The sequence below is a fragment of the Citrus sinensis genome, chromosome 5 (genome assembly GCF_022201045.2).
Source record: "Citrus sinensis cultivar Valencia sweet orange chromosome 5, DVS_A1.0, whole genome shotgun sequence".
In the NCBI taxonomy this organism is placed as follows: domain Eukaryota; kingdom Viridiplantae; phylum Streptophyta; class Magnoliopsida; order Sapindales; family Rutaceae; genus Citrus; species Citrus sinensis.
In genome coordinates, this window is record NC_068560.1 from 24,379,411 (window position 1) to 24,405,339 (window position 25,929).

General features: G+C 36.4%; 1 protein-coding gene across 8 annotated transcripts in view; it reads right to left on the minus strand.

Moving 5' to 3' along the window:
• Nucleotides 1–25,929, minus strand: part of LOC102616856 (disease resistance protein At4g27190-like) — a 118,469-nt gene that overhangs the window by 77,480 nt on the left and 15,060 nt on the right. The window contains exon 2 of one of the 8 annotated variants that reach the window (XR_008055231.1): nucleotides 720–2,948. The exons of 5 other annotated variants lie outside the window; for them this stretch is intronic. Coding sequence is in view for 1 of the 3 variants with exons in the window: in XM_052442530.1 (XP_052298490.1) it covers nucleotides 22,811–22,815 (5 nt within the window). In the remaining 2 variants the exon portion in view is untranslated. Of the gene's footprint in view, nucleotides 1–719; nucleotides 3,760–22,795; nucleotides 22,816–25,929 lie in introns of those variants that run through there. 2 more of the 8 variants (XR_008055233.1, XM_052442530.1) reach the window with 2 other exon arrangements.

Consider the following 25,929-nt stretch of genomic DNA (forward strand, 5'->3'; position numbering starts at 1 on the left):
GTTGCAAACATTAAAGACTTAGCAAAATTGGTTACTTTGCAAATGAGCATGAACATAACATTTGATGATTTTTAAAAATGAACTTTGATGCACAAGAAACTTCTATTTTTATTGTAACTTATAATATGACAAAATGATGTCATATTTTTTATAAATATGATGCTACATAGTAGTTTTCTGGTCTAAGATCTTAAAAGTGTGGGAAAAAAAAACTTTAAAATCGTGGGGTTTTAAAGGCTTACAACTTGAAATGCTTAAACCGCATGGTTTATGCATTTTCTCGGACGTTCCCGCACTTTAAAATTCCGGATTGAAACATTTCTATGATGCTACATACATGTCTTATGATATTTGGATACGATTTAAGGTCTGAAAAATGGTTTAAATTCAAGGGTTAGATCAATTAAGCTAGGAAAGAATGACCAAAGTTTTAATTTAAAATAAAATTACCGATCTAAATTTGAGAACTCTACACATAGAATAAAGAACAATTACGATTTTATTTGAGCTTCTTTATTAAAGGTTTATTTTATGTCATCCAAGTCTGATGTCAACAAGATTTTGTTGTTGGGGAATAGTAAAAAGTTATTAAGCTATTATAAGTAAATTTTATGATTACAGTAAAAAAGTACTTGATGTTATTATTATATTATTTTGAATATTAGATCCCAAGTGAAAAATTCCTTCATAACAATTATTTCAATTAGGAATGATCATACCTTTGACTCTGCCGGCGGATTGAGGGCGTCGCTGCAACCATGGATCCTGAGAAACTTGAGTTCTGAAGAACCAACTTTGGCTAATTCATTAGCAAAATAATTGACATCTTGCTCTTGCAATTCACGTAATTCAAGGTCTTCAATTCCCTGCAGTTGCACGATCAGCCAATCCTTCAAGCAAATCTTGTTGTTCAGCCTGAGTCTGAATTCTCTACGCCAAATGTCGGTGCTCTCCCAATACCAATCTCCAATACGTATTCTGTACTTTTCCAGCTTCTCCAAGAACAAGCCTCTGGGCAGAGTGTTGACATCATGGATGTCTAATTCTAAAGAGGTCAAGTTAGGCAAATGCTTCAACTCCTCAACGCTAGCATTCTTAACCCCTTCCACCTCCACCTCCCATTTTTGAAAGCTTCTACAACTTATGTATAGTTCTTCTAAATGGGATAAATTTGATAAAACATTTGGTGGGATAACTTCTAGTTTCCTACATTCTCTCAAATCAAGCAAGGTTAGCCAAGTCAATTGACCTACTTCTGTTGGCAGCTGCTTAATGTCAGAGCCTCTTAAACAAAGGATTTCTAGTTTCTTCAAGCCTCCTATGACACTTATATCTACCAATTTGCAATAACACAAACTCAGTGCTCGAAGGTTTAACAGAAAACCAAGTGTTGAAGGCAGTGACAGTAGATTCATGTAAGTCAAGTTTATAACTCTGACCTGTATCATCCCCTTGAAAAAATTGTTTGGAATGGTTAATGATGAAGATTCCTTATCCGCACATATAAAAAGAAGTTTGAGTTGAGGACATTCCACCACTTCAGGAAGCACATTAGTCTTGATATCTTGTAAGACGATCGAAGTGTAACGCTTTACTGCACTTTCGTCTGACCACACCCTGAAACCATCAACCTGCTCATTTGTCGCTGTCAACGCAATTTTCTCTGTAGATGCAATTGATATGGCAACATCGCGAACAACATAATGCTTGGAAAAGAACTCTTCACTCTTGCTTATATGGTCTACCAACATACAAGAAGCTTTGAGTTTGTGCACCAACGTCCGCACTCGAGCTCGTGCTACTTCCATCTTATTGACACCTTGAAATAAACCCAATCCCATACCACACATTAACAAGGCATCAATGGATGATATGGCTGTATATCCTATTAGCAAAAATATGTTCTTGAGCTCCTCCCCTGCTAATTTGTTGTAACTCAACTCTATAGCTTTACACGCAGTTGGCTGTATGTCTTTGAAGTTCGTTGCGTATGGCCTTCTTAGTTGTTCCAACGCATCCTTCCATTCAAATAATCTCTTGTTCCTTAATGCCCTCGCTATCGTCACAACGGAAACAGGCAAACCTGCACATTCCTTTGCCACATCCCTTGCCACCGATTGGAATTCACTACCCTCAATATAATCACCTGCCATCTTCTTGAATAGATTCCAAGCTTCTTCTTCGTTTAAAACACCAATTGAGAAATTTGATCGAGAATCCATCTTCCCAGACAATACATCTAGACTTCTGGCCGTCAACAGTACTTTACAACCTTTATGACCATCTCCATGAGGAATTCCGACAACCCGCAAATTAAGATTTTCCCAAATGTTGTCTAAAATTATCAGGATCTTCTTCTCTGCTTTTATACGTTTAAATAAGCTGTTTGCCCTTCCTGATTCACTTTCCTCATGAAACTTCAGGCCTAATTTATCTGCTATTTCTCCTTGAATCTTTCGTATGTCTTGATTCTGGGACACCTCAACAAAAACCACCAGATCAAAGAGTTTGTCACTCTTGACTTTCCTAGCAATTTCTTCCGCCAGCATCGTCTTTCCGATGCCACCCATCCCATAAATCCCAAGCATGTCGACATCAGGATCTTCTAGTGCACTGAGTATATTCCTCAAAGTGAACATTCTTGATTCAAAGGGCTCGTAGTCTTTGTTAGAGACAAGCCGTATATCCTCTGGAGCAGTACAGTAGGAAATTCTATCAAATCTTCGAGCATCTCGGACATTGACAACAGCCTCCTTCTGCCTCTCTGCTTCCTTGCTAAGTCGACGGCGGGTCTTCAAATCAGGACATAACCCCTTGAAACAACGCTTATTTGCAGTGGCTTCGTCTTTTGTAAAAGTATCTGCCGCTTCAATGACATTGTTGGCCCTTGCAAGCCAATTCTCAACGTTCTCTTCAATCTCTTCTCCTTTTCTTTTAGCCTCATCAACCTGGTGCTCTGTACGCACCCTCTCAGACTTCAGATTGTCAACTTCAGTCTTGAGATTCTGTAAGTTACTGGTGTACTTACTCTTGCGCCAATAGCAAATTCGGCGATATGCGGGAGGAGCCACGCGCTTTACAACTTCTACAACAATAGTAAGAATGATTTCAGCCATCTTCTGTCCTTTTCCTCTTTCTTTTTGTGAATTTTTGAAAAATAATTGACCCAGTTATGAAGCAAACTAAGTGATTAAACACAAGTGACTACAACAAGATGGGGCAGAGTAAGAAGACAATAGAAAGAGTAGATACAGAATAAAACAGAGACTAGACAAAGAACAAAACAAAACCAGGTAACAAGACTGAAGATTACAACAAACAGAGGCCAAATTCGAAAGAGTTGATGGCAAAAGCTGAATAAAAAAACAACAATGAACACAATAAACAGAAGCAAAGTGTGTTTCTGATCAAAGGATGAAAATACTAAGGAAGGGTTTGTTTTGTTGCTGGAAATGAATGCAAAGAAAGACTGATATTAAAAAATGATCTCAATAATGGAGGAGTGACTCAACTCTGAAAAACAAAGTTTTGTTGTATTCTTTTTAACTTTTTGTTGTGGTAGAGAACGGAGAATAAGGATGAGATTAAAAACTAAAAGTGACCCCTCTATGTCTTTTGGAATTAATTAATCATCTTAGTTTTATGGCCGGCTAACCTTTGTCCGTCGGATTAGGGAACAGAAATCCAAACGGTGGAGATCACTTGCTGAAACCATGACCCTTTGTTACTTTAATGAAAATTTCTAAGTGATGATAAATAAACCAGGTAGATATGGTAGATATTTTGAAGTATAAAAAGTGAAAAACGGAGCCTTTACCGATGGTTTGCTTTCTTATTCATCTTTTCCCTGGGCTTATTACTCTTTTATTATTTAAGTTGACTGGAAATGAATGCAAAGAAAGGCTGATATTAAAAAATGATCTCAATAATGGAGGAGTGATTCAACTCCGGATAATAAAGTTTTGTCGTATTCTTGTTAACTTTTTGTTGTGGCAGAGAACGGAGAATAAGGATGAGATTAAAAACTAATAAGTGACCCGTCTATGTCTTTTGGAATTAATTAATCATCTTAGTTTTATGGCCGGTTAACCGTTGTCCGTCGGATTAGAGAACAGAAATCCAAACGGTGGAGATCACTTGCTGAAGCATGACCCTTTGTCACATGTAACTATGTAAGAAATGTCTCGGGAATTGACCGTTAGCATCATGCCAGTGTAGTAGAGGGGAAGCGTCTTTTTACACAACTCATGTATATTCATTGGAATATGGAGTGCCAAATTATTATTCTAAAAAACTTTGAACACCAAAATATGTATTAAACCCCATTACTCCATAAAAACATCATTAATCTAAAATTTTACCGTATAAATACACATTAATACCCTAAATACCCTTAATAAGTTAATTATCATAATCTCTCTTATCCTTTTTCCTTCACCACCTTTTCTAACCTTTTATTAGTTATGATTTGAACCCAAACCCTAGGTTCATCCTTTTTAATTTTTTTCAGTAGGTTTTTGCCCTTGAATTCTAAATATATTGTTAAAAATTATTCCAAACGCATGAAATGCCGAAGAAAGAACAACTAATAATAAAATTACATTCCTAATTAGGATACTAACCAAATTCAAGCAGTTAAAGAGGTTGTTGAAAAGTCAAAGAATTACTTTTCAATTTCAAAAGGCAAAATTGGTGGGTTTGCCAAATTCAAAAAAGCAAAGATGGTCGGCTTGCTAATTTCAAAGACAAAGTTAGGTGTTGAAAAACTTGTGCATGCAATACAAGATCCAACTCAACGTTTTGACAAATTGAACCCAACTTGGAGCAGAATGCACTTTATAAATAGAGAAGCATTTTGCAAATGTAAGCATTCCGAATTTGAGAGAAGTAGAGAGCAATTGCAAGTGAGTTCTTTGAGAGAATTTGTGAGCGCTTCCACTTGAGTGTTCTAGTGAGGTTCTATTTGGGTGTATGGAGGTTGTGGGTTTTGTGAGTTTTTCCAACTTTTGTAAATTCTCATTTGTTAGTAAAATTATCTTCTAGTTTTTTGCTCGTGGCCGTAGGCATTACGCCGAACCACGTAAATTATTGTGTCTTATTTTTCTTTACATTTGTTTAACACAACTTTTATATTTCTCCAAAAGTTGCAGTATTAGTAATTGCTCAACCCGCGTTTCCACAACAAGTGGTATCAGAGCCAACGGTTCGTACTTGGGGGATACGTACTATTCACGTATACGGTACTATTTCCATATACGATACTGTTCATAAATACGGTGGAGACGACCATTTATACTTGGGAGACAGTCTATTGTAAGTAGTGTGTATTTTTGCATGTCTAGGAAAGTTCTGTCAACAAAGGCGATAAGAGTCTAAGGATTCTGGTTTTTAATTGGGATCGAGTTCCCATCCAGTCTCCTAGGAACTTTCCTAGTGCATTTATTCACGCGAAATAAACATCATAGAGGCTGTTTTTTAAGTGTAAATAGTTGTTGAAGAAACTGATCATTTGAGATAAAAAGGATGGCAGAGGCATCGTCGTCGTCTTCATCAGCAATGACTACTGCGACTAATGCAAAGTTTGAAGTGGAGAAATTCATCAGCAATGACTACACTCGGATATGTTCAGCTGTTCCAAATTATCCATAATGGCAGATCCTTGTTTCAAGAAGTGCTTGAGATCAAAACACTTGTTTACTTCTCTTATGAATACCTCCATCCCATTTTCAGCCTTTTCTTTTGCCTCCTGAGCATGACGCCCTCCTCCTATACGAAGAACTTTCATGGCGTGAAATCTCTGTAGGATATCATCAAGTGAGAAAATAGTAGGCGACTCAGCACCAAACTCGGCTTCAAGACATTTAAGTTTGCAAATCAAGTCTTCTGGAAATAGACTGTTATTTGTTGCTATCTGCTTCGCATCAGCTCTCAATTCTTCCAAGTTGGGGAATAACTGGGTGATTAATCACAACCAAAATAAAGAAAAATTTGCGAGATGCACAGATTAGTTGATATATTTATTTTAAAGAAATTTAACAAAATAGAAGAGAATAAATTTGAAATTGACTACCACTAGCTAGTAAAAATACTTATTCAATAAATTTTAACTTTTCAGAAAATGATAACTTTTTGTTAGTAAAAAATTAACCAAGTCATGAAGACAATATCAATATAACTTTAAGCTCTATGAGAATTGAAAAGTTAATTATAAAATTCTTGTACGTACCTTTTTTTATCAAGTCACCCGTAGTTTTTTTATGTCTCACCATGAATTCAGGACATCTATAGATGATGGAAATTTAATGATGTTTATATCTCCTGTGCAGAAGCTTGTAAGTTTTTTAAGATCATACATCTTTAAATATTGTAACTGGGGAAACATTACAATATTATTATTCCTTTTTTCTTGGTCCACAGTTATTATCTCTTCCAAGACAGGGCATCCCAATATCTCAAGGTGTTGGAGTCGAACAAAGATGTCATTGCTAACTATAGAAGACGAAAATAGACAGCTTAAATTCCTACATCTGTATAAGGTCAAGTGCATTAAATTCTGAACACCGGAAGATATGGCTGAAAATTGGTTTTGCCAAATCCTCTCAACATTAATTGAACGCAACTCCAAGTTCTCCAACTTTGGTACGCAACCTATTCGATTAAAAAATTAACTTCTTGTTAATTACAAGTAATAATCATTTCTACAGATAGACAAATCAATAAAATTGTTAATCTGTTTCTCTTGTTATAGTTCTCTTCAGTCTTTCATACAAACAAGCACCATTCAAGTTTTCAAACTATTCCTTGCTAATTTTATATGTATTCTGACGACACATTAAATAAAAATGACAAGTTATGAATGTGAATCAATTTATTAGTCAAAAAATGACAGTTTTCAAATTATTAGTTACTCTTGCATATTTGCTAACAGACAAGAATAACAAAGAACAAAAATACAAAAGTCATAGAGAATTAATAAGACTATACTGGCTTAACAATAACTAACCTTCTCAATGAATAGTGCATTAGAAATACTGACATTGTCCTCCAAAATGATTTGGTTTGACTGAATATCATTTAACGATTCCTCTTGTCTCTGTTGACATTGAAGGTGTTATGAGTTTAGAGTATAAACTTAATTGTGAGCGTAATGTGCATTTGTAAAACTTAGTTTAGGACTAGATCTAAATTTGATATGTAAGATTCCATAATCGAGAATTTTTTTAATAAAAAATTTATCCGGGTTAATTGAAACAAAAATATGAAGAATTAAACTTGTTACCGATTTAGATTAGATAAATAGTGAATATTCTCTAAATATGATCATTGTAAGATTATTGAAAATATAAGACGGTTAATTTCACATTTTTCATATGAATATTGTGAATGTTATTGAAAGTAAGAGAAGAAGAATAATATTACAAGGATAAAGCACATACAATATAAAGCTATTATGTTTTTTTTTTTACGGTGATTTAACTCTGAAGCTAAAAGATTAAAATATTATTTAATTGCAAGCATTAATGATTTTTGCTAAATTGTTTACTTTGAAAATGAGTATAAATATGATATTTGGCGACTTTTCAAAATTAACTTTGATACACTAGAAGTTTCTAGTTTTAGCATACGTATAAATTAACAAAATGAATTTCATAATAACTATAATTTGCTAAATTGATCATACCTTTGACTCTGCCGGATTAAGGGCGTCGTGGCAACCTTCGATCCAGAGATGCTTGAGTTGTGAAGAGCCCACTTTGACTAGTTCATTAACAAAATTATGGACATCTTGCTCTTGCAGTCCATACAATCCAAGATGTTCAATTCCCTGCAGTTGCACGATCAGCCCATCCTTCAAGGAAATCTTGGAATTCAGCTCGATTCTGAAATCTCTACTGCAAATGTTGTACTTCCAATTCCAGGAATCTCCAATAAGTATTCTGTACCTCTCCAGCTTCTCGAAGAACAAGCCTCTCGGGAGACCGTTGACATCTCTTATTTGTAGTTCTAAAGAGGTCAAATGCTTCAACTCATCAAGGTTAGCATTCTTGACCCCGTCCACCTCCACATCCCATTTATCAAAGCTATTATCACCTATATTTAGATCTTCTAAATGGGATAAATTTGACAATATATTTGGTGGAATAACTTCTAGTTTGCTACAATCTCTCAAATCAAGCAACTTCAGCCAAGTCAATTGACCTAATTCTACAGGCAACTGCTGAATATCACTACCCCTAAAGCAAAGGATTTCTAGTTTCTTCAACTCTCCAGTAACACTTATATCTAGCAATTTGCAATAACACAAACTCAATGTTCTAAGGTTTGATAGGAGACCAAGTGATGAAGGCAGTGGCAGTAGATTCATGTAAGTCAAGTTTATAACTCTAACCTGTATCATCCTCTCGAAAAAATTGTTTGGAATTGTTAATAATGAAGATTCCTGATGATCAGCACGTACAGAAAAAAGTTTTAGCCGAGGACATTCTAGTAGTACTCGATCAGCTGGAAGCACATTAATCTTGATATCACGTAAGACGATTGAAGTGTAAAGTTTTACCGCATTTTCGTCTGACCATTCCATGCAACCATCAAACAGCTCACCTGTCGCCGTAAACACTTTTTTTTCTGCAGATGCAATTGATGTCGCAACATCGCGAATAACATCGTGCATAGAAAGGCCTTCATCTAGCAACATACAAGAAGCTTTAAGTTCGTAGACCAACGTACTTACTCGATCTCGTGCTTCTTCCAACTTACTGATACCTTGAAATAAACCCAATCACACACCGTACCTTAACAATTCATCAATGGATTCCACATAAGCATATCCTATTAGCAAAAAGAGGTTCTTGAGCTCATCCCCTTCTAATTTGTCGTAACTCAACGCTATAGCTTTATATGCTTCTGGTTGTATATGTTTGAAGTTCGTTGAGGATGGCCTTTGTTTGGGGGATAGACTTCGACAAGACCAAGCCATGATGAGCAGATACCTGGTAGTAGAAATTTCACGAACAGGTATATTCCGCAGAAGTCTGGTAGCAAGGGAGCACGAGCAGAAATATTCTGCTTGTTCACGAATGTACCATCCACGGGGCTACAACGGGAGCCGGCTTCCTACCAGGAGCATAAAATCATTCCTGCTAGAGGTCGAGGTGAGGAGACCCGATCAATGACGGTTGGCAAGACGCACGTGCACTCCTATCCGAGAATCAAGGCACGAAGTTCATCAAGCCACGACTACGAAAACGGAGCGTCCACTTCCAAGAGTTGGGGGGAGGTAATGGACGTGGGTTGTGGAAAGCTGGGATTCAGAGAGAGCCTTTAAAAAGGTAGCCAACGAAGGTAAAAGGGTTAGATTTTTTGACATTGAAACAGAGATAAAAAGAGCTCTGGATAACTGATACTGAAAATGAGCCATAAGATTAGTGGCTGATTTTCCCAGGAATCCGAAACCTACATTTCTGACTTGAGCGTCGGAGGGTTTACGCCGGGAAAACACCCGGCGTGCTCTGACTTGTTTCTGTGTACGCAGGAGTCTGTAGAGAAGAAGTCTTACGAGAAGGGGTCTTGGTCGCGGTAGAGTTAGTTGAGGAGAGATCCTGGTCGTGGTCGAGCAAAGAACCAGAATCTCGCATCAACATTTTGGCGCCGTCTGTGGGGACCTGATCAAAAAGCTTCTGTTGATAGAAAGAAGATGAGTAAAGCAAGTGAAGAAACAATGGATGTAGGAGGAAGCAGTGCACAAGGAGGTGACTTGAGGCTTAACGAGTCTGTGACGTTGAGGGAGATAGCCAATGAAGCGCGGGAAAAAGCCATGTATGAGCGAATGGAACGGATGGAAAAGCAGATGGAGACCCTGACAACCATCTTACACGAAATGAGGAGTGAGCGAAGGGGAGTTCATGAGGAAGGGGTGAGAAATGGTGGAATGACACTAGGGCACGATAATATGATGAGAGGTCGGACCACCAGAAGATTTGGTGGTGAGGGGGGTAACTCGTCTCTACGAGGGGAAAGCCATAGAGAAGAAGATCAATCCCCAGGGAGACAGACCTTAGATAACGATGATGGAGTGGCGAATGCAGAGGAAAGAGAACTCCGGCAACACCTGCATGATGTTGAGCAAGAGCGAGATCAGGTCGCAACACGTGACCCTAGTCGTGTTGTACAGCTGGAAGAAGAAGTGCGCAGATTAGTGCAGATAATATATGACATGCAAGGACGAAGCAGAACACCAGGTTGGAGGATCATGCTGGACGGAGAATCCCCGCTCTCGGCAGAAATCATGAAGGCAGTCATTCCGAGGGATTTTCGCCTCCCAGACTTCAGATATTCGGGGTGAACAGATCAATTGGTGTACATAGAGCGCTTTAACGACATAACTGGGGTGCAAGGATTATCCCAAGCTCAAAGATGCAGAGTGTTCCCACTATCTCTAGAGGGACGAGCACGCGAGTGGTACAGGAAACTCCCTCGGGGGAGCGTTAAATCCTTCGAGCAGATGTGCCAGCAATTTGCAGAGCAATTTCGTGGGGCAATGGCACTGGAAGATGATATGATGGAGCTGACAAGCATGAAGCAGAGAGAGGAGGAAACCCTTCGGGAATTCATCAAAAGGTTCCACCGTACTGTCCTCGACTTAGGAGCCTTCAACCATCCTCAGGCATTAAGGGGATTAAAAGAAGAGGTGAAGATAGGACGACTGTGGTACAACTTGAGAAGCCCAGCTATTCAGACATATTCAGCCGCTTACGAGCAGGCTAAGAGAGACATAGAGATCGAGGAGGAAAAAATAACATAGATTAAGACAGACCAGCAAGAAGGGTTGAGGAGGAAAGAGAAGAAAGCTCTACCAGGAAGTGGGTTGATTAAGAGGAAGGACCACCATGCCACAGGTAGCGGTGCAGGAGGTCGGGTCACCGCTTACCAGCCTCATCAGAGGCCACCACAATATCAGCGCAGCAGGGCGCAACCTCCTCGTTCACCAGCCAGGGAGTCTTGGAAAAGGCATGACTCGACCTATAGTCATCCTCATCCACACCCCCATGGAGGTAGATGAGGCAGACCAGAAGCGCTGCCACCTCCTCCAGTTCAGACAGGCACAAACGGGGAAAAAGCGGTGCACATGATCGACCAGAACCAGGACTATAGACGGTATACTTCCTTGAAGATGCCCTTGGACGAGGTGTACGAGGCCATAAAAGACCGAGGATTACTGTACCTTCCTGCCCCAATAACAAAGTTACCCAGTATGAGGGATAGGGGACGCCATTGCAAGTTCCATGGCACTCATGGCCATACCACAACAAAATGCAGAGATCTCAAGACCCAGGTTGAAGATTCGGTGAGAAATCGATACCTGCACGAGTTTATCGATGGGACTTTCCCGATGGTGGCCTCTTTAGGTGAAGGGGAGCAGAGTGATAGAAACTTGAGCCACAAGCAGCCTATAGTACGAGTGATTGATGGGGGCCCAACATTGGCAGGAGATTCCAACAGGTCGAAGAAGAACTACGCCAAGTATGCCATGACTAGTAAAGAAATATTTTTCAATACCCCAGCAGCCAAGCGAGCAAGAGTCAGGCAAGTTCCATTCATGTGGACAGATAAGGATGAAGAAGGGATTCTATATCCACATGAGGATGCTTTAGTTATTAAAGTCACCGCTGCTAGTAAGAAGTTTGACCGAGTTCTGGTAGACACGGGAAGCTCAGTCGATGTTTTGTTCAAGTCAACTCTAGAGGAGATAGGGATAGCGGACTTGAAGTTGGAGCATACCAATACCTCCTTGAAGAGATTTAGAGGAGGAAAGCTGGTTTCTCTAGGCGTGGTCGAGCTGCCCATCACAATTGTTAGCTCCCCGACAGAAAAGACTATGATACTGGATTTTGTGGTGGTCGATGAAGAGGGTTATTACCAGATGATCCTAGGTCGTCCTTTTCTGAGGATGAGCAAAGCGGCACTTTCCAACCATTATCTAGCTCTCAAGTACCGGGTGAATGGGGTAGTTGGAGTGGTACGAGGAGACTAGAGAATCGCCCGAAGCTGTTACTCCACAGCAGCAAGGGAAGCAATGCAGATTACATCCCTTGATACACAAGTGGGAGCCAAGAATGGCAGACAGGAACCTATAGAGGAGCTGGAGACAGTAAGCCTGGGACAGGATGATCCAGAAAAAATGATTTGAATCGGGTCGAGGCTTAAAGAAGAGCAAAAGCAGGAGTTGGTGCAATGCCTGCGAGCTCATGCAGATGTGTTTACTTAGACGCATGAAGACATGCCGGGAATCGACCCTGAGGTCGCATGTCATAGGCTGGCAATAAAGAAAGGTGCTCGGGCAGTAAGACAAAAAAGGAGGTGCTTCAACCAGGAGAGGTATAAGGCTATAAATGGCGAGGTGGAGAATCTCTTGAAGGCAGGGTTCATTCGGGAAGTTAACTACCCTGAATGGATATCGAACGTGGTGTTAGTGAAAAAGGTTAATGGCAAATGGAGGATGTGTGTAGATTTCACGGATCTCAATAAGGCATGCCCGAAAGACAGTTTTCCCTTACCCAAGATCGATCAGTTGGTAGACTCAACAGCCGGACATGGCCTGCTCAGCTTCATGGACGTATTCTCGGGATACAACCAAATCCCCATGTTCGAGCAGGATGAGGAGAGCACGACATTTATTACTAACCAGAGTTTATTCTGTTACAGGGTAATGCCGTTCGGTCTTAAAAATACGGGGGCCACGTACCAGAGGCTGGCGAACAAAATCTTTAAGCCGCTGATTAGGAAAACAATAGATGTGTATGTGGACGACATGATAACAAAGTCAAAAATCTCGAAGGAACATGTCAAGCACCTCGAGGAGACATTTGGGCTTTTGAGGAAGTATAAGATGAAGCTCAACCCGGAGAAGTACGCTTTTGGGGTCGAGTCGGGCAAATTCCTCGGGTTCATGGTGAGTCATAGGGGGATCAAGGCGAATCCCGAGAAGATCCAAGCGATCGTACAGATGAGATCTCCTCGTAACCTGAAGGAAATACAGAGCCTTACGGGGAGATTGGCGGCATTAAGCCGGTTCATATCCAAGGCGACAGATAAGTGCCAGCTATTCTTTCAAGTGATAAGGAGAGGAAATAAGACAGAATGGACCCCAGAATGCGAAGAAGCCTTTTAGAATTTGAAGCAATATTTGCAGCAAGCACCTCTGTTGTCCACACCGCGGGATGGGGACGTGCTATTCCTATATATGGCGGTATCGGATCATGCCATAAGTTCTGTTCTAGTGAGAGATGAAGAAGGGGTTCAATATCCGATATACTACACCAGCAAGGCCTTGCTCGATGCCGAGACCAGATACCCACCGTTGGAGAAATGGGCACTCGCCCTTGTGGTTGCTGCTCGGAAGTTGAGGCCATACTTTCAAGCATTCTCCGTCTCGGTAATAACAAACCAACTATTACGGCAAACTCTACACAAGCTGGATGCTTCTGGTCGGCTCGTGAAGTGGGCCATAGAGTTGAGTGAGTTCGACATAGATTACAAACCCCGAACAGCAATAAAGGCCCAGGCAATGGCCGATTTCATGGCAGAATTCACAGAACCCGAAGTAGGTTTCGACCAACTGGATGCTGCAACAGTCAGCAATGAAGACCGGGTATGGCAGGTGTCAGTGGATGAATCCTCAGAGGAGCAGGGGTCTGGAGCATGGATTGTTTTGGAAGGGCCAGAAGGGGAGGAGATGTCTTATGCTGTAAAGTTGGAGTTCGCAACCACAAATAACCAGGCAGAACATGAGGCCATAATAGCGGGTTTGGAATTGGCTAAGGCAATGAAAGCAGATAGGGTGAAAATCCGAATTAATTCCCAATTAGTTGCAAATCATGTCAGTGAAAAGTTTCAGCCGAGAGATGGGAAGATAGAACAATACTTGAAGAAAGTCAAGCAGATGATTGGGAAGTTTGTGGCGGTTGAGGTGATACAAATCCCAAGGGAGCAGAATAGTAGAGCAGATATTCTGGCCAGGATGGCAGCTGTAGCAGACCCAAAAATGCCTAAGTCGATCCCTTTGGAGGTGAAGACCAGCCCTAGCATTGAACAGAATTTGGAGGTGATGCGGATAGAACAGAAATGCTCGTGGATGGACCCGATAATCTCGTACATTAGAGACGGGGTATTACCACCAGATAAGTTACGAGCTCGGAAGATCAGAGCCCATGCCTCAAGGTACATGATGATTGATGGGGTGCTATATCGGCGAGGATATACTCTACCGTTCCTTCGGTGTTTGGATGAGGACGACGCGGATTACGTACTGAGAGAAATACATGAAAGAGTTTGCGGAAACCATTCTGGTGTCAGATCCCTTGCCCACAAGGTTCTAAGGCAGAGATATTTCTAGCCGACAATGCACCAGGATGTATAGGAGAAGACCAGGAGCTGCGTAAGTTGTCAAAGTTTTGTAAATTTCTCTACCCAACCTCTAGAGAAGCTCACTTCTATGGCCTCCCCATGGCCATTTGCTCAATGGGGAATTGATTTGATTGGGTCGTTGCCAAAGGGACGAGGAGTAGCAACACATGCAATAGTAGCAATAGACTATTTCACGAAGTGGATAGAGATAGAAGCCCTCAGCAGGATCACATAAAAAAAGACAACTAACTTCGTATGGAGAAACCTAGTCTGTTGGTACGGGATCTCTTATGCCTTGATAACAGATAATGGCAGGCAGTTTGATAACAATAACTTCAGGGATTTCTGTCAGAACCTCGGGATAGAGTTGAAGTATTGCTCGCCTACTCACCCTCAGTCCAACGAACCAGTAGAAGCAGCCAACAAGATAATCAAGAGGCTTTTGAAAACCAGGCTTGGAGCAAAAATGGTGCATGGGTTGATGAGCTATCAGGTGTATTATGGGCATACAGGACAACCCACAAAACAGCAACTGGCGAAACTCCGTTTGCCTTGGCCTTCGGACATGAAGCGGTTGTACCAGTCAGACATGAAGCGGTTGTATCAGTTGGCTTTCCAGTCCACATCTCTATCGTTGTCTTCAGCCCAATAGTTGTAGATGGTGATCGATTTACTATATAACATGCAGTTTTAGCTGCTTCTGCCCAAAATGAATTGGGTAGACCAGCAGTCCTCAATATAGCTCTTATTCTTTCTGTAAGAGTTATGTTCATTCGCTCTGCCACTCCATTTTGTTGAGGAGTGTATGCTACCGTGAACTGCCTCTGAATACCTTCTTGCTTACAGAAAGCAAGAAACTCGCCGTCTGTATACTCTCCACCATTATCCGTCCTCAAGCACTTGATCTTTTTACCAGATTCAAGTTCCACCCGCGCTTTGTATTCTTTAAACACTAGAAATACATCTGACTTTTTCTTAATTGGATACACCCAACATCTTCTGGAATAATTATCAATGAAAGTCACCATGTACTTTGCACCTCCCATGGATATATCCGGTGATTCCCAAACATCAGAATGAATGAAGTCTAGAATGCATTTACTTCTAACAATAGATCTACTGAATTTTAATCTATGCTGCTTACTTGTAACACAATGCTCGTAAAATGGTAAACTTACCGATTTGAGCCCCCGAAGCAATTTTCGCTCAGAGAGAATCTTCAAACCTTATTCTGACATGTGGCCAAGTTTGAGATGCCACATCATCGTTGATTCTTCTCCATTCGATGCGACACACGCATCAACCTCCTGTAGTGTTTCTCCTTTAAGCATGAATAGATTAGCACCGATCTTTTCTACCTTCATCAATACAAGCGCTCCTTTAACAATCGTCATAATTCCATTCTCCACATGAGTTTTATACCCATGACTATCCATTTGTCCCAAAGACAATAGATTTTTCTTTAGGCCGTTGACATGTCGTACCTCTCCAATTGTACGAATTGTACTATCAAACATTTTTATTTTGATAGTACCAATACCAGCGATCTCCAAGGTATGATCATCTCCCTTATATACAGATCCTCCTGAGATAGGTTCATATGTGTGGAACCATTCTCTCCAAGAGGTCATGTACCAGGTAGCTCCTAAGTCTATAAGCCAGACATCAGATAGTCGTTTTCTGCCTTCTGAAAAAGTTGTTGCCTCGCTGTAAAGAATTTCGCCATCATCTGAGGTACTTGTTACAAAACCCTGAGCATTTGATGACTCAGGTTCTTTGCCCTCTCTTCTCTTTTGGTTACTCCAACACTCTTTCTTGACGTGCCCTTTCTTGCCACAGTTGTAGCATTTAACATTCTTCTTACCTCTGGATTTTGATCTACCATGATTTTGACTCTCACTGGGGCCACATTCCGTTGATCTCCCTCTCGTCACCAATAGCGCCTCCGCTTGCTGCGAACTTGCTTGTCTGTTTTCCTTATTTTTCCACCTGCTCTCCTCATTTAATACGGAGGATGCAACATCGTTGAAAACTAGACAATCAACTGGATTGTTGTTTGTCAGGTTGATGATGAGTTGATCATACGAATCTGGTAGACTTTGAAGTAGAAGCTCTGCACGTTCATTCTCCTCTATATTATGACCCAACATTGTGAGTTGTGAAAATAGAGTCTTCAAGGTGTTGATGTGGTCGGTCACCATTGTAGATTCCGTCATTTAAAGAGTATAGAGTTTCCTCTTCAAGAAGATTTTGTTGTGTAGTGACTTGGCCTCGTACAATTTTGTGAGAGTATCCCAAATTTCCTTCACTGTATTTTTCTCTGCCACACTGGATAATACTCCGTCTGCAAGTGCCAAGTGTAGATCAGAAATGGCGTTACCATCTATCTCGTTCCACTTGTCATCGGTTATCTCCATGGGCCTTTCTCCAATTGCTGCCAAGCAATTATTTTTCCTCAATACAGCTTTCATCTTCATTTTCCATAACGAAAAATTATTTCCGTTAAACTTCTCAATTTCATACTTTGCAGCCATTTTGTTGATAAATACCGCACACAAGCTAGTATACCACATTGAATAGTTGTGAGTATGTGTGAGAATGAACACCAGGAAAGTTCCCAAGAAAGACGCCAACAACTTTTTTAATGCTTGCCACTAGTATGCATTCCAAGGTACAAACATCTAAGGGCCATTTGGAATTATTTTTTAGGAGGCTCAAAAGTAATTTTAAAAAGTTAAAAATTAATTTTAGTGTTTGATAAATTTTTTATAAATCACTTTTGGTAAAATTATCATATCTTATAGCAGATGTTGAAAAGCAAGGAGTAGCTTTTCAACATCTAATTTTGAGAATAAATTTTATACTCAATATAATTCCATGCATATCCTTATATAGGAAATAAAATTATTAACTTTAAAGAGATTATTATTATTAACAATTATATTGAGATATAAAATAAAATAAAATATAAATATAAATATAAAATACTTATTTTAACTATCAATTATTATATATATACACACTAAAAAAAATTATATACATTTTTTAAATATGTAAATAAATTTTATTCAACATTTTGTCCAATTCACTGATTTACATTCTTATAGTAGTTTAAGAGTAATATTTACTGAACACATGTGATTAATTTTAAAACTTACAATACCTTTAAAATAAATTTTACCAAATGTTTAATTGATTCTCTTCATAGTTGATTATTTTTACAATACAACTAATAATTATTATTTTAAAAGTTACAGCATTACCAAACTAGTCCAAAGTCCTCCAAGATCCTCATGAATATCAGTGTAACTAGTTTGACTTTATAACATCAAAATATACTCATTTACAGGGTTAAAGCCATGAACTCACAATATAACCGCAAATATCAATATGTAGTCTCAGGTAACAACTGCATTGGTCAAAAACTGTGTGAATAAACACCTTCTCATGACCAGGTCGAGTAAATGCCGGGTATTGGGTCAATCTAAATTCCCTTTTGTCAACTGTAAATGAAAAAGAAAAAAATGTAAGTGAGACCAAAAACTGTGGCGATCATTCATGTCTTTGGGATTTGTAAATATGTAAAAACAATCGATTGAGTATGATTAATTTTTTTTTCACCCAATCTGTTAATATTATTGAATTTTTTTTCACCCTGTATATTAATATTATTGGACGTAATTGAACCTTACAACCACTTAGGTCAACTTTAAATTATATCAACTTTAGAATAACATACTTAGATATCTAAGTTTATAAAATGATTGATCTACTTCAAGCCCAAAGTTTTTTTTTTTTTTTTTTGAAAAACATAAAAAAAATTTATCAGTTAATAAAGGAATAAATTTTTAAATTTTTTAGTAGCCTTTTAGATTGGGCCTTGAAAATCATTAAATGGATCGTTTAAAATTAAAAATTAATATATTTAGAAAATAAAAACATGAGATTAATAACTGGACCTAGACTCGGCCCGGTCGGGGCCTAAAAATTTCAGGCATAGGTCCATCTCTACCACCAACTGCCGGACTGCACGTTCCATTCATATGCTGTTTATATATATATATATATATATATATATATATATAGTTTAGCTTTTAACACCTTCGTTAAAATCCTTACAACACCTCTTTCGAATTTTATTTCTTAAAATATCTTAGTTTTAATTTATAAAGTAGAAATCCCTATAAAAAAAACTGACCATATTCCCACAAAATGTCATCCTAAAAAAAGTCTATTTGAAGTTTTAATTATAAATACATATAAATCCTAAAATTCTTTAATTATTTTCTTTTTATTATTATACTTATATCTCCATAATTCAAAAAACTTTTCATCTTTTTAAAAAAATCAAATTAAAATTTAAAATATAAATATAAATTATGAAATGGGGTGGGTGTAAAAAATTTTTTTAAAAGAATATTTTATTTCAGTGTTTAATTGAATTTTCACTCAAAATAAAAAATAAATTAATTAGTCTTTGGTTATTTAGGTAATTTCAATAAAAAGGGAGTTTCAAAAGGAATTTTAAGAAGTATAGAAAGGCGTACTCGTACATGTGTGTGTGTGGGTGAGTGGCTGGCTAAGGGTGTGTATGTGTTCATGTGTGTATGTAGAGTGGGTTTATCCAATTAAGGATCCCTCACTTTATTAAAGTTAAGAATAAGATTATAAAAAAAAACTTATTTCAATACACTAAATGACAAAATATAGTGTATTGAAGACTCTTTTTTTTTTTTGTTTATTACTGACTTTAATATAGTCAGAGATCTTTGATTATATATATCCCTTATAAAACCCCTCTCTTGAAGTACCCCATAAAAAATATTAAAAAATTGTAACAAATCTAATAGCACAAGAACAATTCCAAAACTACCCTCCACATATATTCCTCTACTTTTTCTTTTCTTTCTAATAAATTTGCGGGGGCTAGGATCAACACCTCCACCTCTTACTTGCCTTCAAGATTAGTTTAATTAGAACAAAAAGCACAGATCCAGAAAATTTTAATTTTTCATTCAAGTTAAAATTGTAAACTTTATATAGGTTTTTATCAAGATTTTTGACGGTTGTGAAAAGCTCCAGTCAAAATAACAAATAGACCACAATTGTGTTTTCTCGCATATTTTGTACATCTATTGTTTAGCTTAAATTGAATTGTAAAAATAATGGCACTACAAGAAAACATATAATAGATGACAGACAGTTTGTGACAAATTCTAGGCAAAATAACTTAAATTATAACACTATGATGGATTCGTGATAGAAATTTCAATCTATCACAGATCAATGATGGTGGTTTTGTGATAGAAATATTTTCTATCACAAATTTATGATAGTTTTATGATAGAATTATCATTTATCATGGATTTATGATAAAATTGTGATGGAAATTTGATCTATCAAGAAATTGAGATAGAAAAATGATCTTCACTATGTTTGACCCAATTTTGATGTATTATTTTATTTAAAAAACAAAAGGTGCATTTTAATAATTGAAAAAAACATACACTAGCAAGATGCTTCCATTTTTTGGTACTTAACACTCCTTTTGTTTTTCTTCTCTATTTGTTAAACACTCACACACTGGGAAATCAAATCCCTAAAAGCTGCTTCTATAGCTCGTTTCTCTTAGCAAGAATTCTTAATCCCCAAGTTCGCTGGTTAATCATTTTCTTTATTGCTTTAACTTTTGTTTTAGAAAACTTATGTTGATGTGAATGGCCTTGGTCTAGTTGGAATAAAGAATTAAATCCACAAAGATTGTGAATCTTATATCTTTTATAGTTTTTTTTTTTTATTTGCTTGAACGTGAAAGAATTAGATTGTTTTGTTTATGTTTGAGTTTTGTTGATGCTAGTTTTCCTCTAGACAGCTCGATAATCCTAAAACTAAAATGTTGAAGGGATTATTAGTAAATATTGTTGAGAATTTAGAATATGATGTTGTGTGGTTTTTCACGATGTTTGATCAAAGTGGGGTAAATGGTCTTGCTACACATTCGGTCCTCCAATTATGAAGTGCTTTATTTTACGTAAGGTAGTGCCATTAATGATTTTATTCAAGGCGGCCGAATTGGATTACTTTAGAAATTTGTAATTAGGTATTTGAATAAATGGTTAGATATCTGTCGTTTGCTTGAACCCCGTGAATTTTTATTTCATGTTTTATTATATTTTCTTGATGTTTTCATGGGTTTCATTAAGTTATAATCTTTCTAATGCTTTGCTTTCTTCTATTTTAGAACTAGTTTTGAGATGGATACCCCTATTGCAACTGACAGAATTTGATTGTTGTTGGAATTTTTACAATTCCCATAAAGCAAATAAACCCTAATTTACATAAACTTTAATCCCTAACATCATAGAATATCATGATTTTCACATCATCATAATTGAGATAAAACATACCTTGATCCATAGTAATTTTTCTTGATCAAATCTCACTGCAATAAACCATTAAAAATTAGCAAATTTGATTTCTCTCTCTTGACCCCTCTAAAGTGACTCACTTTCTGATGGAGAGAAAATTAATGTGATATCCCTTTTTATATTGGGTGGAGAGAAGACCAATTTTAATAAAATCCTAATTCCCACTTTCCATCAAAGTGGGTAGTTAGTTTTTTCCCAAATTGAATAGGATTTCAGCCCATAATGTATTTTATAATTTAAATTCTAAATTATTACTAATTTAAAAATGTGGCATGTGGGCCACTATAAAATATTCCAACAATTGCTGCTACAAATACTTCATTTTTGAAAATGGTTTTCTAATTTTTATGTGCTGGCTTGTGGTAAAATTGCTAATTTAAAATATAGTGGAGACAGAGTTCTTATGAATATGTGAATCGATGATAACATATATTGGCATTATAGTAGCATGTGATGAACTTTTTTCTCCTTTTCTTAAATTAGGCAAATTGAATTGTCAATTTTGCTTTCTTTTAGCTTCTATGTTCTCTTTTTCTTTGCAGGTACGATAGATATTTTCATTTGGATAGTTTAGCTTATAAAAAAATAGCTATGTGTAATTATTAGAATGTAAACTATTATTAAGGTATCCATGTTTGTTCATAGCTACATTGGTTATTGCTCTAATTATTTTCTTGAACAGGAATAAGATGTGGAGTTATGGGACTAGGAGTTATGGGACTAGTATTCTTGAGGCCAACAATTGTAGGATATTTAGGATATTTTGTGAAATTTTGGATTGTTGTAGTTTGAATACTTCAATGATTTGGATTGTATGGTTAAATGGATATCCAGGTTTTATTAACTGGATTTTTTAATTTTTTGTATCATATTTAATATTTATTCTAGATTTATAAATTTATTCTTAAAAAAATTTGTAGAATTTAAGAATTCTAATAGTAGCAACAACAACAACGATGACGACAACGTTAATATTAATTCAATACAAATAATAATAACAGTATAATGCAAAATAACAATGCTTTTGAGTAATTTTAATATTGAAATAATATCAATTTTCGGCCAAAATTTTTAAAAAAACCAAAAATTTAATAATTTTAATTTCCCCTTAAAAGATTGAGTGACAAATATATGATTGTGAAAACCGTAATGAATTAATGATGGAAAATATTCTTTCATAAATTAATGATAGTGAGATGACGGATAAATTGTCTGTTATACACCCTCTTTTGTGACAGTTATTTACCATCATCTATTGCCTATTTTCTTGTAGTGTGCTTTTATACTATTTTCTTGTAGTGTGCTTTGTAAGTAACATCATATATTAGAAATTAGTCCACGATCTTGTTCTTAAAGTCCAAAAAAGACATTTCGTTATATGTTGTAATTATGTGGCGTAACAATTTTCCTAAATTTTAAGAAAGTTTAGAATCCTGGATCAGATGAGTACTCCATCATATATACTCCAATAAATTCTTAGCAAAACATCTTTTTTATTTCGAGTCTATATCGAAAGTATATTATTTAATTAAATGCAAAATAATATAACATCTAATAATTTTTTTAGTTTCCAGTTCATGCTTATAATAATGTTCCAAATTAATAGATGAAAGAAAAATATTAGTGTTTAGATAAATTTTTAATTAATATATCCTAAATCATAATAAATTTTTAATTAATATATCCTAAATCATAATTTATATAAAAAAATCGCTGGAAAGAAATAATTTTTTAAAAGATATATGTAATGGGTATCATTTAAAAAAAAATTGCAATGATTATAAGCTCATTCAATGGTTAGTTTCATATCATTATATAACAACCGAAACACTCCAGCAATCCAATACATTTAACAAAATGCACGCACACACAAGCATGATTATTGATTCACACATGCATATTTAATTAGTTAACTAAAATATGGTACTTGAAAAGTCTTTGCGGGTGCCTACAAATTGATATTTGGACTGTTCCACCATTCAACCTGAAATCATCAAGTGAAAGAAACAAGATCAAATTCTGACACCTCCTTACATGTAGAATAACCAAATTGTTCATGTTAGGGGACTCTTTTTTCAAAATGTGCTTCCCATCACAAAATTTAGTTTGCTTTTCTTATGATTACCTCCATCCCATTTTCGACCTTTTCTTTTGACAGCCATTCATCATACCCTTCTATTTGGAGAACTTTCATGGTAGGATATCTTTTGAGGAAATCATCAAGTGATAAAATAGTAGTCCACTCATCAACAAACTCCACATCAGGACATTTTAAGTCCGCATAGCAAGTCTTCTAAAAATAGACATTTATTTGGCCAATCAGAACAAAGCAAAAAAAATTGCAAAATGGATTAGTTGATGCACTTTCTAACAATTTCACAAAATTAGTATTGTAACTTTTAGAGGAAATTTAACCCAAAAAAAAGAATCATAAGCTACGTGTTACCGACCGCCTAAGTTGCTAGCCCAATTGCCCACAATTCCAGGCCAAGAGCCCAAGACAAGGCCAAGAGTGCTAGCTTGACCCGATTCCAAAAATTTCTAGGCAACTCTAGCACATTTGAGCTTGTACATATCTAGAATTCTCTACACAACTCTAGCACATGTAAATATCTAGAATTCTAGGCAAGTGGTAGAATTCTCTATAATTGTAGAGCTTGGCAAGCCTCCCCTATAAATAGGGCATGGCATTTAGCATTTGAGCAACAAGCTTAAAGCAAGCAACTCAAGCATTCTTGTAAGCTCTCTTGTAAACATTCTTTGAGTAACACAATTTTCCTTATTCGGCTCCATTGCTCTCTTCTCTCTAACTCTTCGAAAACCTCTAGGCTTAACTAGTCAAGAAGTTCAAGGCTTACTTAGCAACTAAATGCCGCACGGGTTTGTTGCGCAAAACACTCATCCCGTGACATACGACTAGCTAAAACAATATATCACTACAAGAGTTCTTATTATTTACGACATCACATATACAACATTCTTTGAAGAAATGTTGTAACAAGTAATATAGACAGGTTTTATTTAAAAAAAGTTGTGAAAAAATCTTAAGTTTTGATTGACTATAGCGTTAAAGTTAGAAACGTGTTTAAAGAATTAAATAAAGTTCAGACAAAAGAATTTATTTATTATTAGCCAGCCCATGCTAAACTCCATGCACCCTCAATTACTCCATTCTATATATTTTGCTTATTACAAAACCCAAGCCAAAAGCTTATTATTATCATTTTTTCAAATCAAACAAAATTTAGAACCAATGCGCAGCAAAGCTCACCCAAATTCAGAACTAGCACTCACCACAATCCTTAGTCTCATTTTCAACTCAGTTTAATTCGCTTCTCAATTTAATTCACTTCTCAACACACGGTACTAAAATTTGCTTCATTATTATTTGAAATTTCTTGTAAGTCTTCTCTCTTTGTCTTAGCTGCGTATGTTAATTTCTTAATCTTTTAAGATTTTTTCCCCTCAATTTCTTAAGATCTAAATTTATTTCAGCTTGGGCTTTGATTTTACCGTAGCAAAAATTGATTGCAATTTCCTATTCTGGTAATATCTTAATCTCGATCTTCATATTTCAATTTATTTGATTTCAACGAGATTGTTCTAGTTGTTTAATTGTTTTAATTTGGTTAAATTACTATGTTCTTTTTTTATTTTTGAGATCTTTGATTAAATCGACTACGTTGAGATTAGAAACTTTTGATCTGACTCTTCAATTGTTATTGTTGATCAATTCTTATACTTGATTTGAAATTCTAATTTAAAATTTCTTTCGTCTGACTAATTGGTTCATCTCAAACTTTTACCTTTTAAGGATATGTTGTTGTTATTGATGCTTCAAGAAGTCATGCTGAGGAAATAGAACAGTCATGAAAATGCATTTAAAGTCATGCTGAGAGGCAGTTTTACATAATTTTTTTATTATTCTTTGTAGCCTAGTTCTTATTATTTTTATAATTGTCAAATGCAGATTAACTATAGAGATTAGCGAAAAAAGGCTCTTCATGGATAAATCATGGCTGTCTCTTTCAAGGTTTTTCCATAACCTTTTTCTAAATTTAATTAAATTTGTTAGTTAATTTTCTTGGGAAAAAATATGATATTTGTTAGTTAATTTTACTAAATTTAATTAAATCTATTGGTTAATTTCTTGGGATAAAATATGATATTTATTTGTAGATTTTCTGAGAAGTATAGAAATGGGGCTTAAACATTTGTCAACAAGGCTAAAGAAAGTGCAAGGAATGTTGATTATATCATATGTCCTTGTGAAAAATGTTGAAACCTTTGTTATCAACATGTTAATATAGTTTATGAGCACTTAGTTATACCATGACCCTCGTTATCAATATGATTAAGAAAATTTATGTTCAATATAGTTAGAAGCAATGCTTGATTAATAATAGTTTTTTCTTTATGATATTTTCAGGATCACAATGAGACAAGCCACAAGAGGAAATGTTCTGAAGACACTTCACATGCGAAAGTAAGTGGTGATTTTTATGAGTTTTAATAAATGTTATCCATCATTTATTGTTGATCCTCAAATCTCTGTTTAACACTAAAATGAATAGATTTTTGAGTTGTTTGTGATAAAGAACCATTCTCTTTATGAAAAAAAATGATTAGAATTTTGAGCTTGGAAAAACCGTTTGAATTTATTCATATTATTTGTTTGCCTCTAATCAGATTTTTTATTTGTTATTATAGAAACTTAGAAAGCTAAAACATGTGGAAGCACTTTCACAAATACTGAAAATGCTCTATGTAGATTACTAGATTGGATGGGAACATGAAAAGTTGTAGGAGAAGGAACAATTGCATCAAGAGATCCACTTGCCAAAGTACATCATATATGTCTTGGACCAGATTGCTGGAAAGTTTGGGTGACAATCGCACTGGTTGAAGATACTCCCTTATATCGTGCTACATCTGAGTTTTATGTTCTTAGTGATGCAATTGGAAGCACAATTGCTTGGCCAAAAAACTACATCTTGTTGGAGTACCCTTATAGTTTCTAATTTTCTTCATACATATACTTGAATCTTACAAGTCAGGGGGGAAAAAACATTAACCTGGGTAAGAGATTCAGTTTACA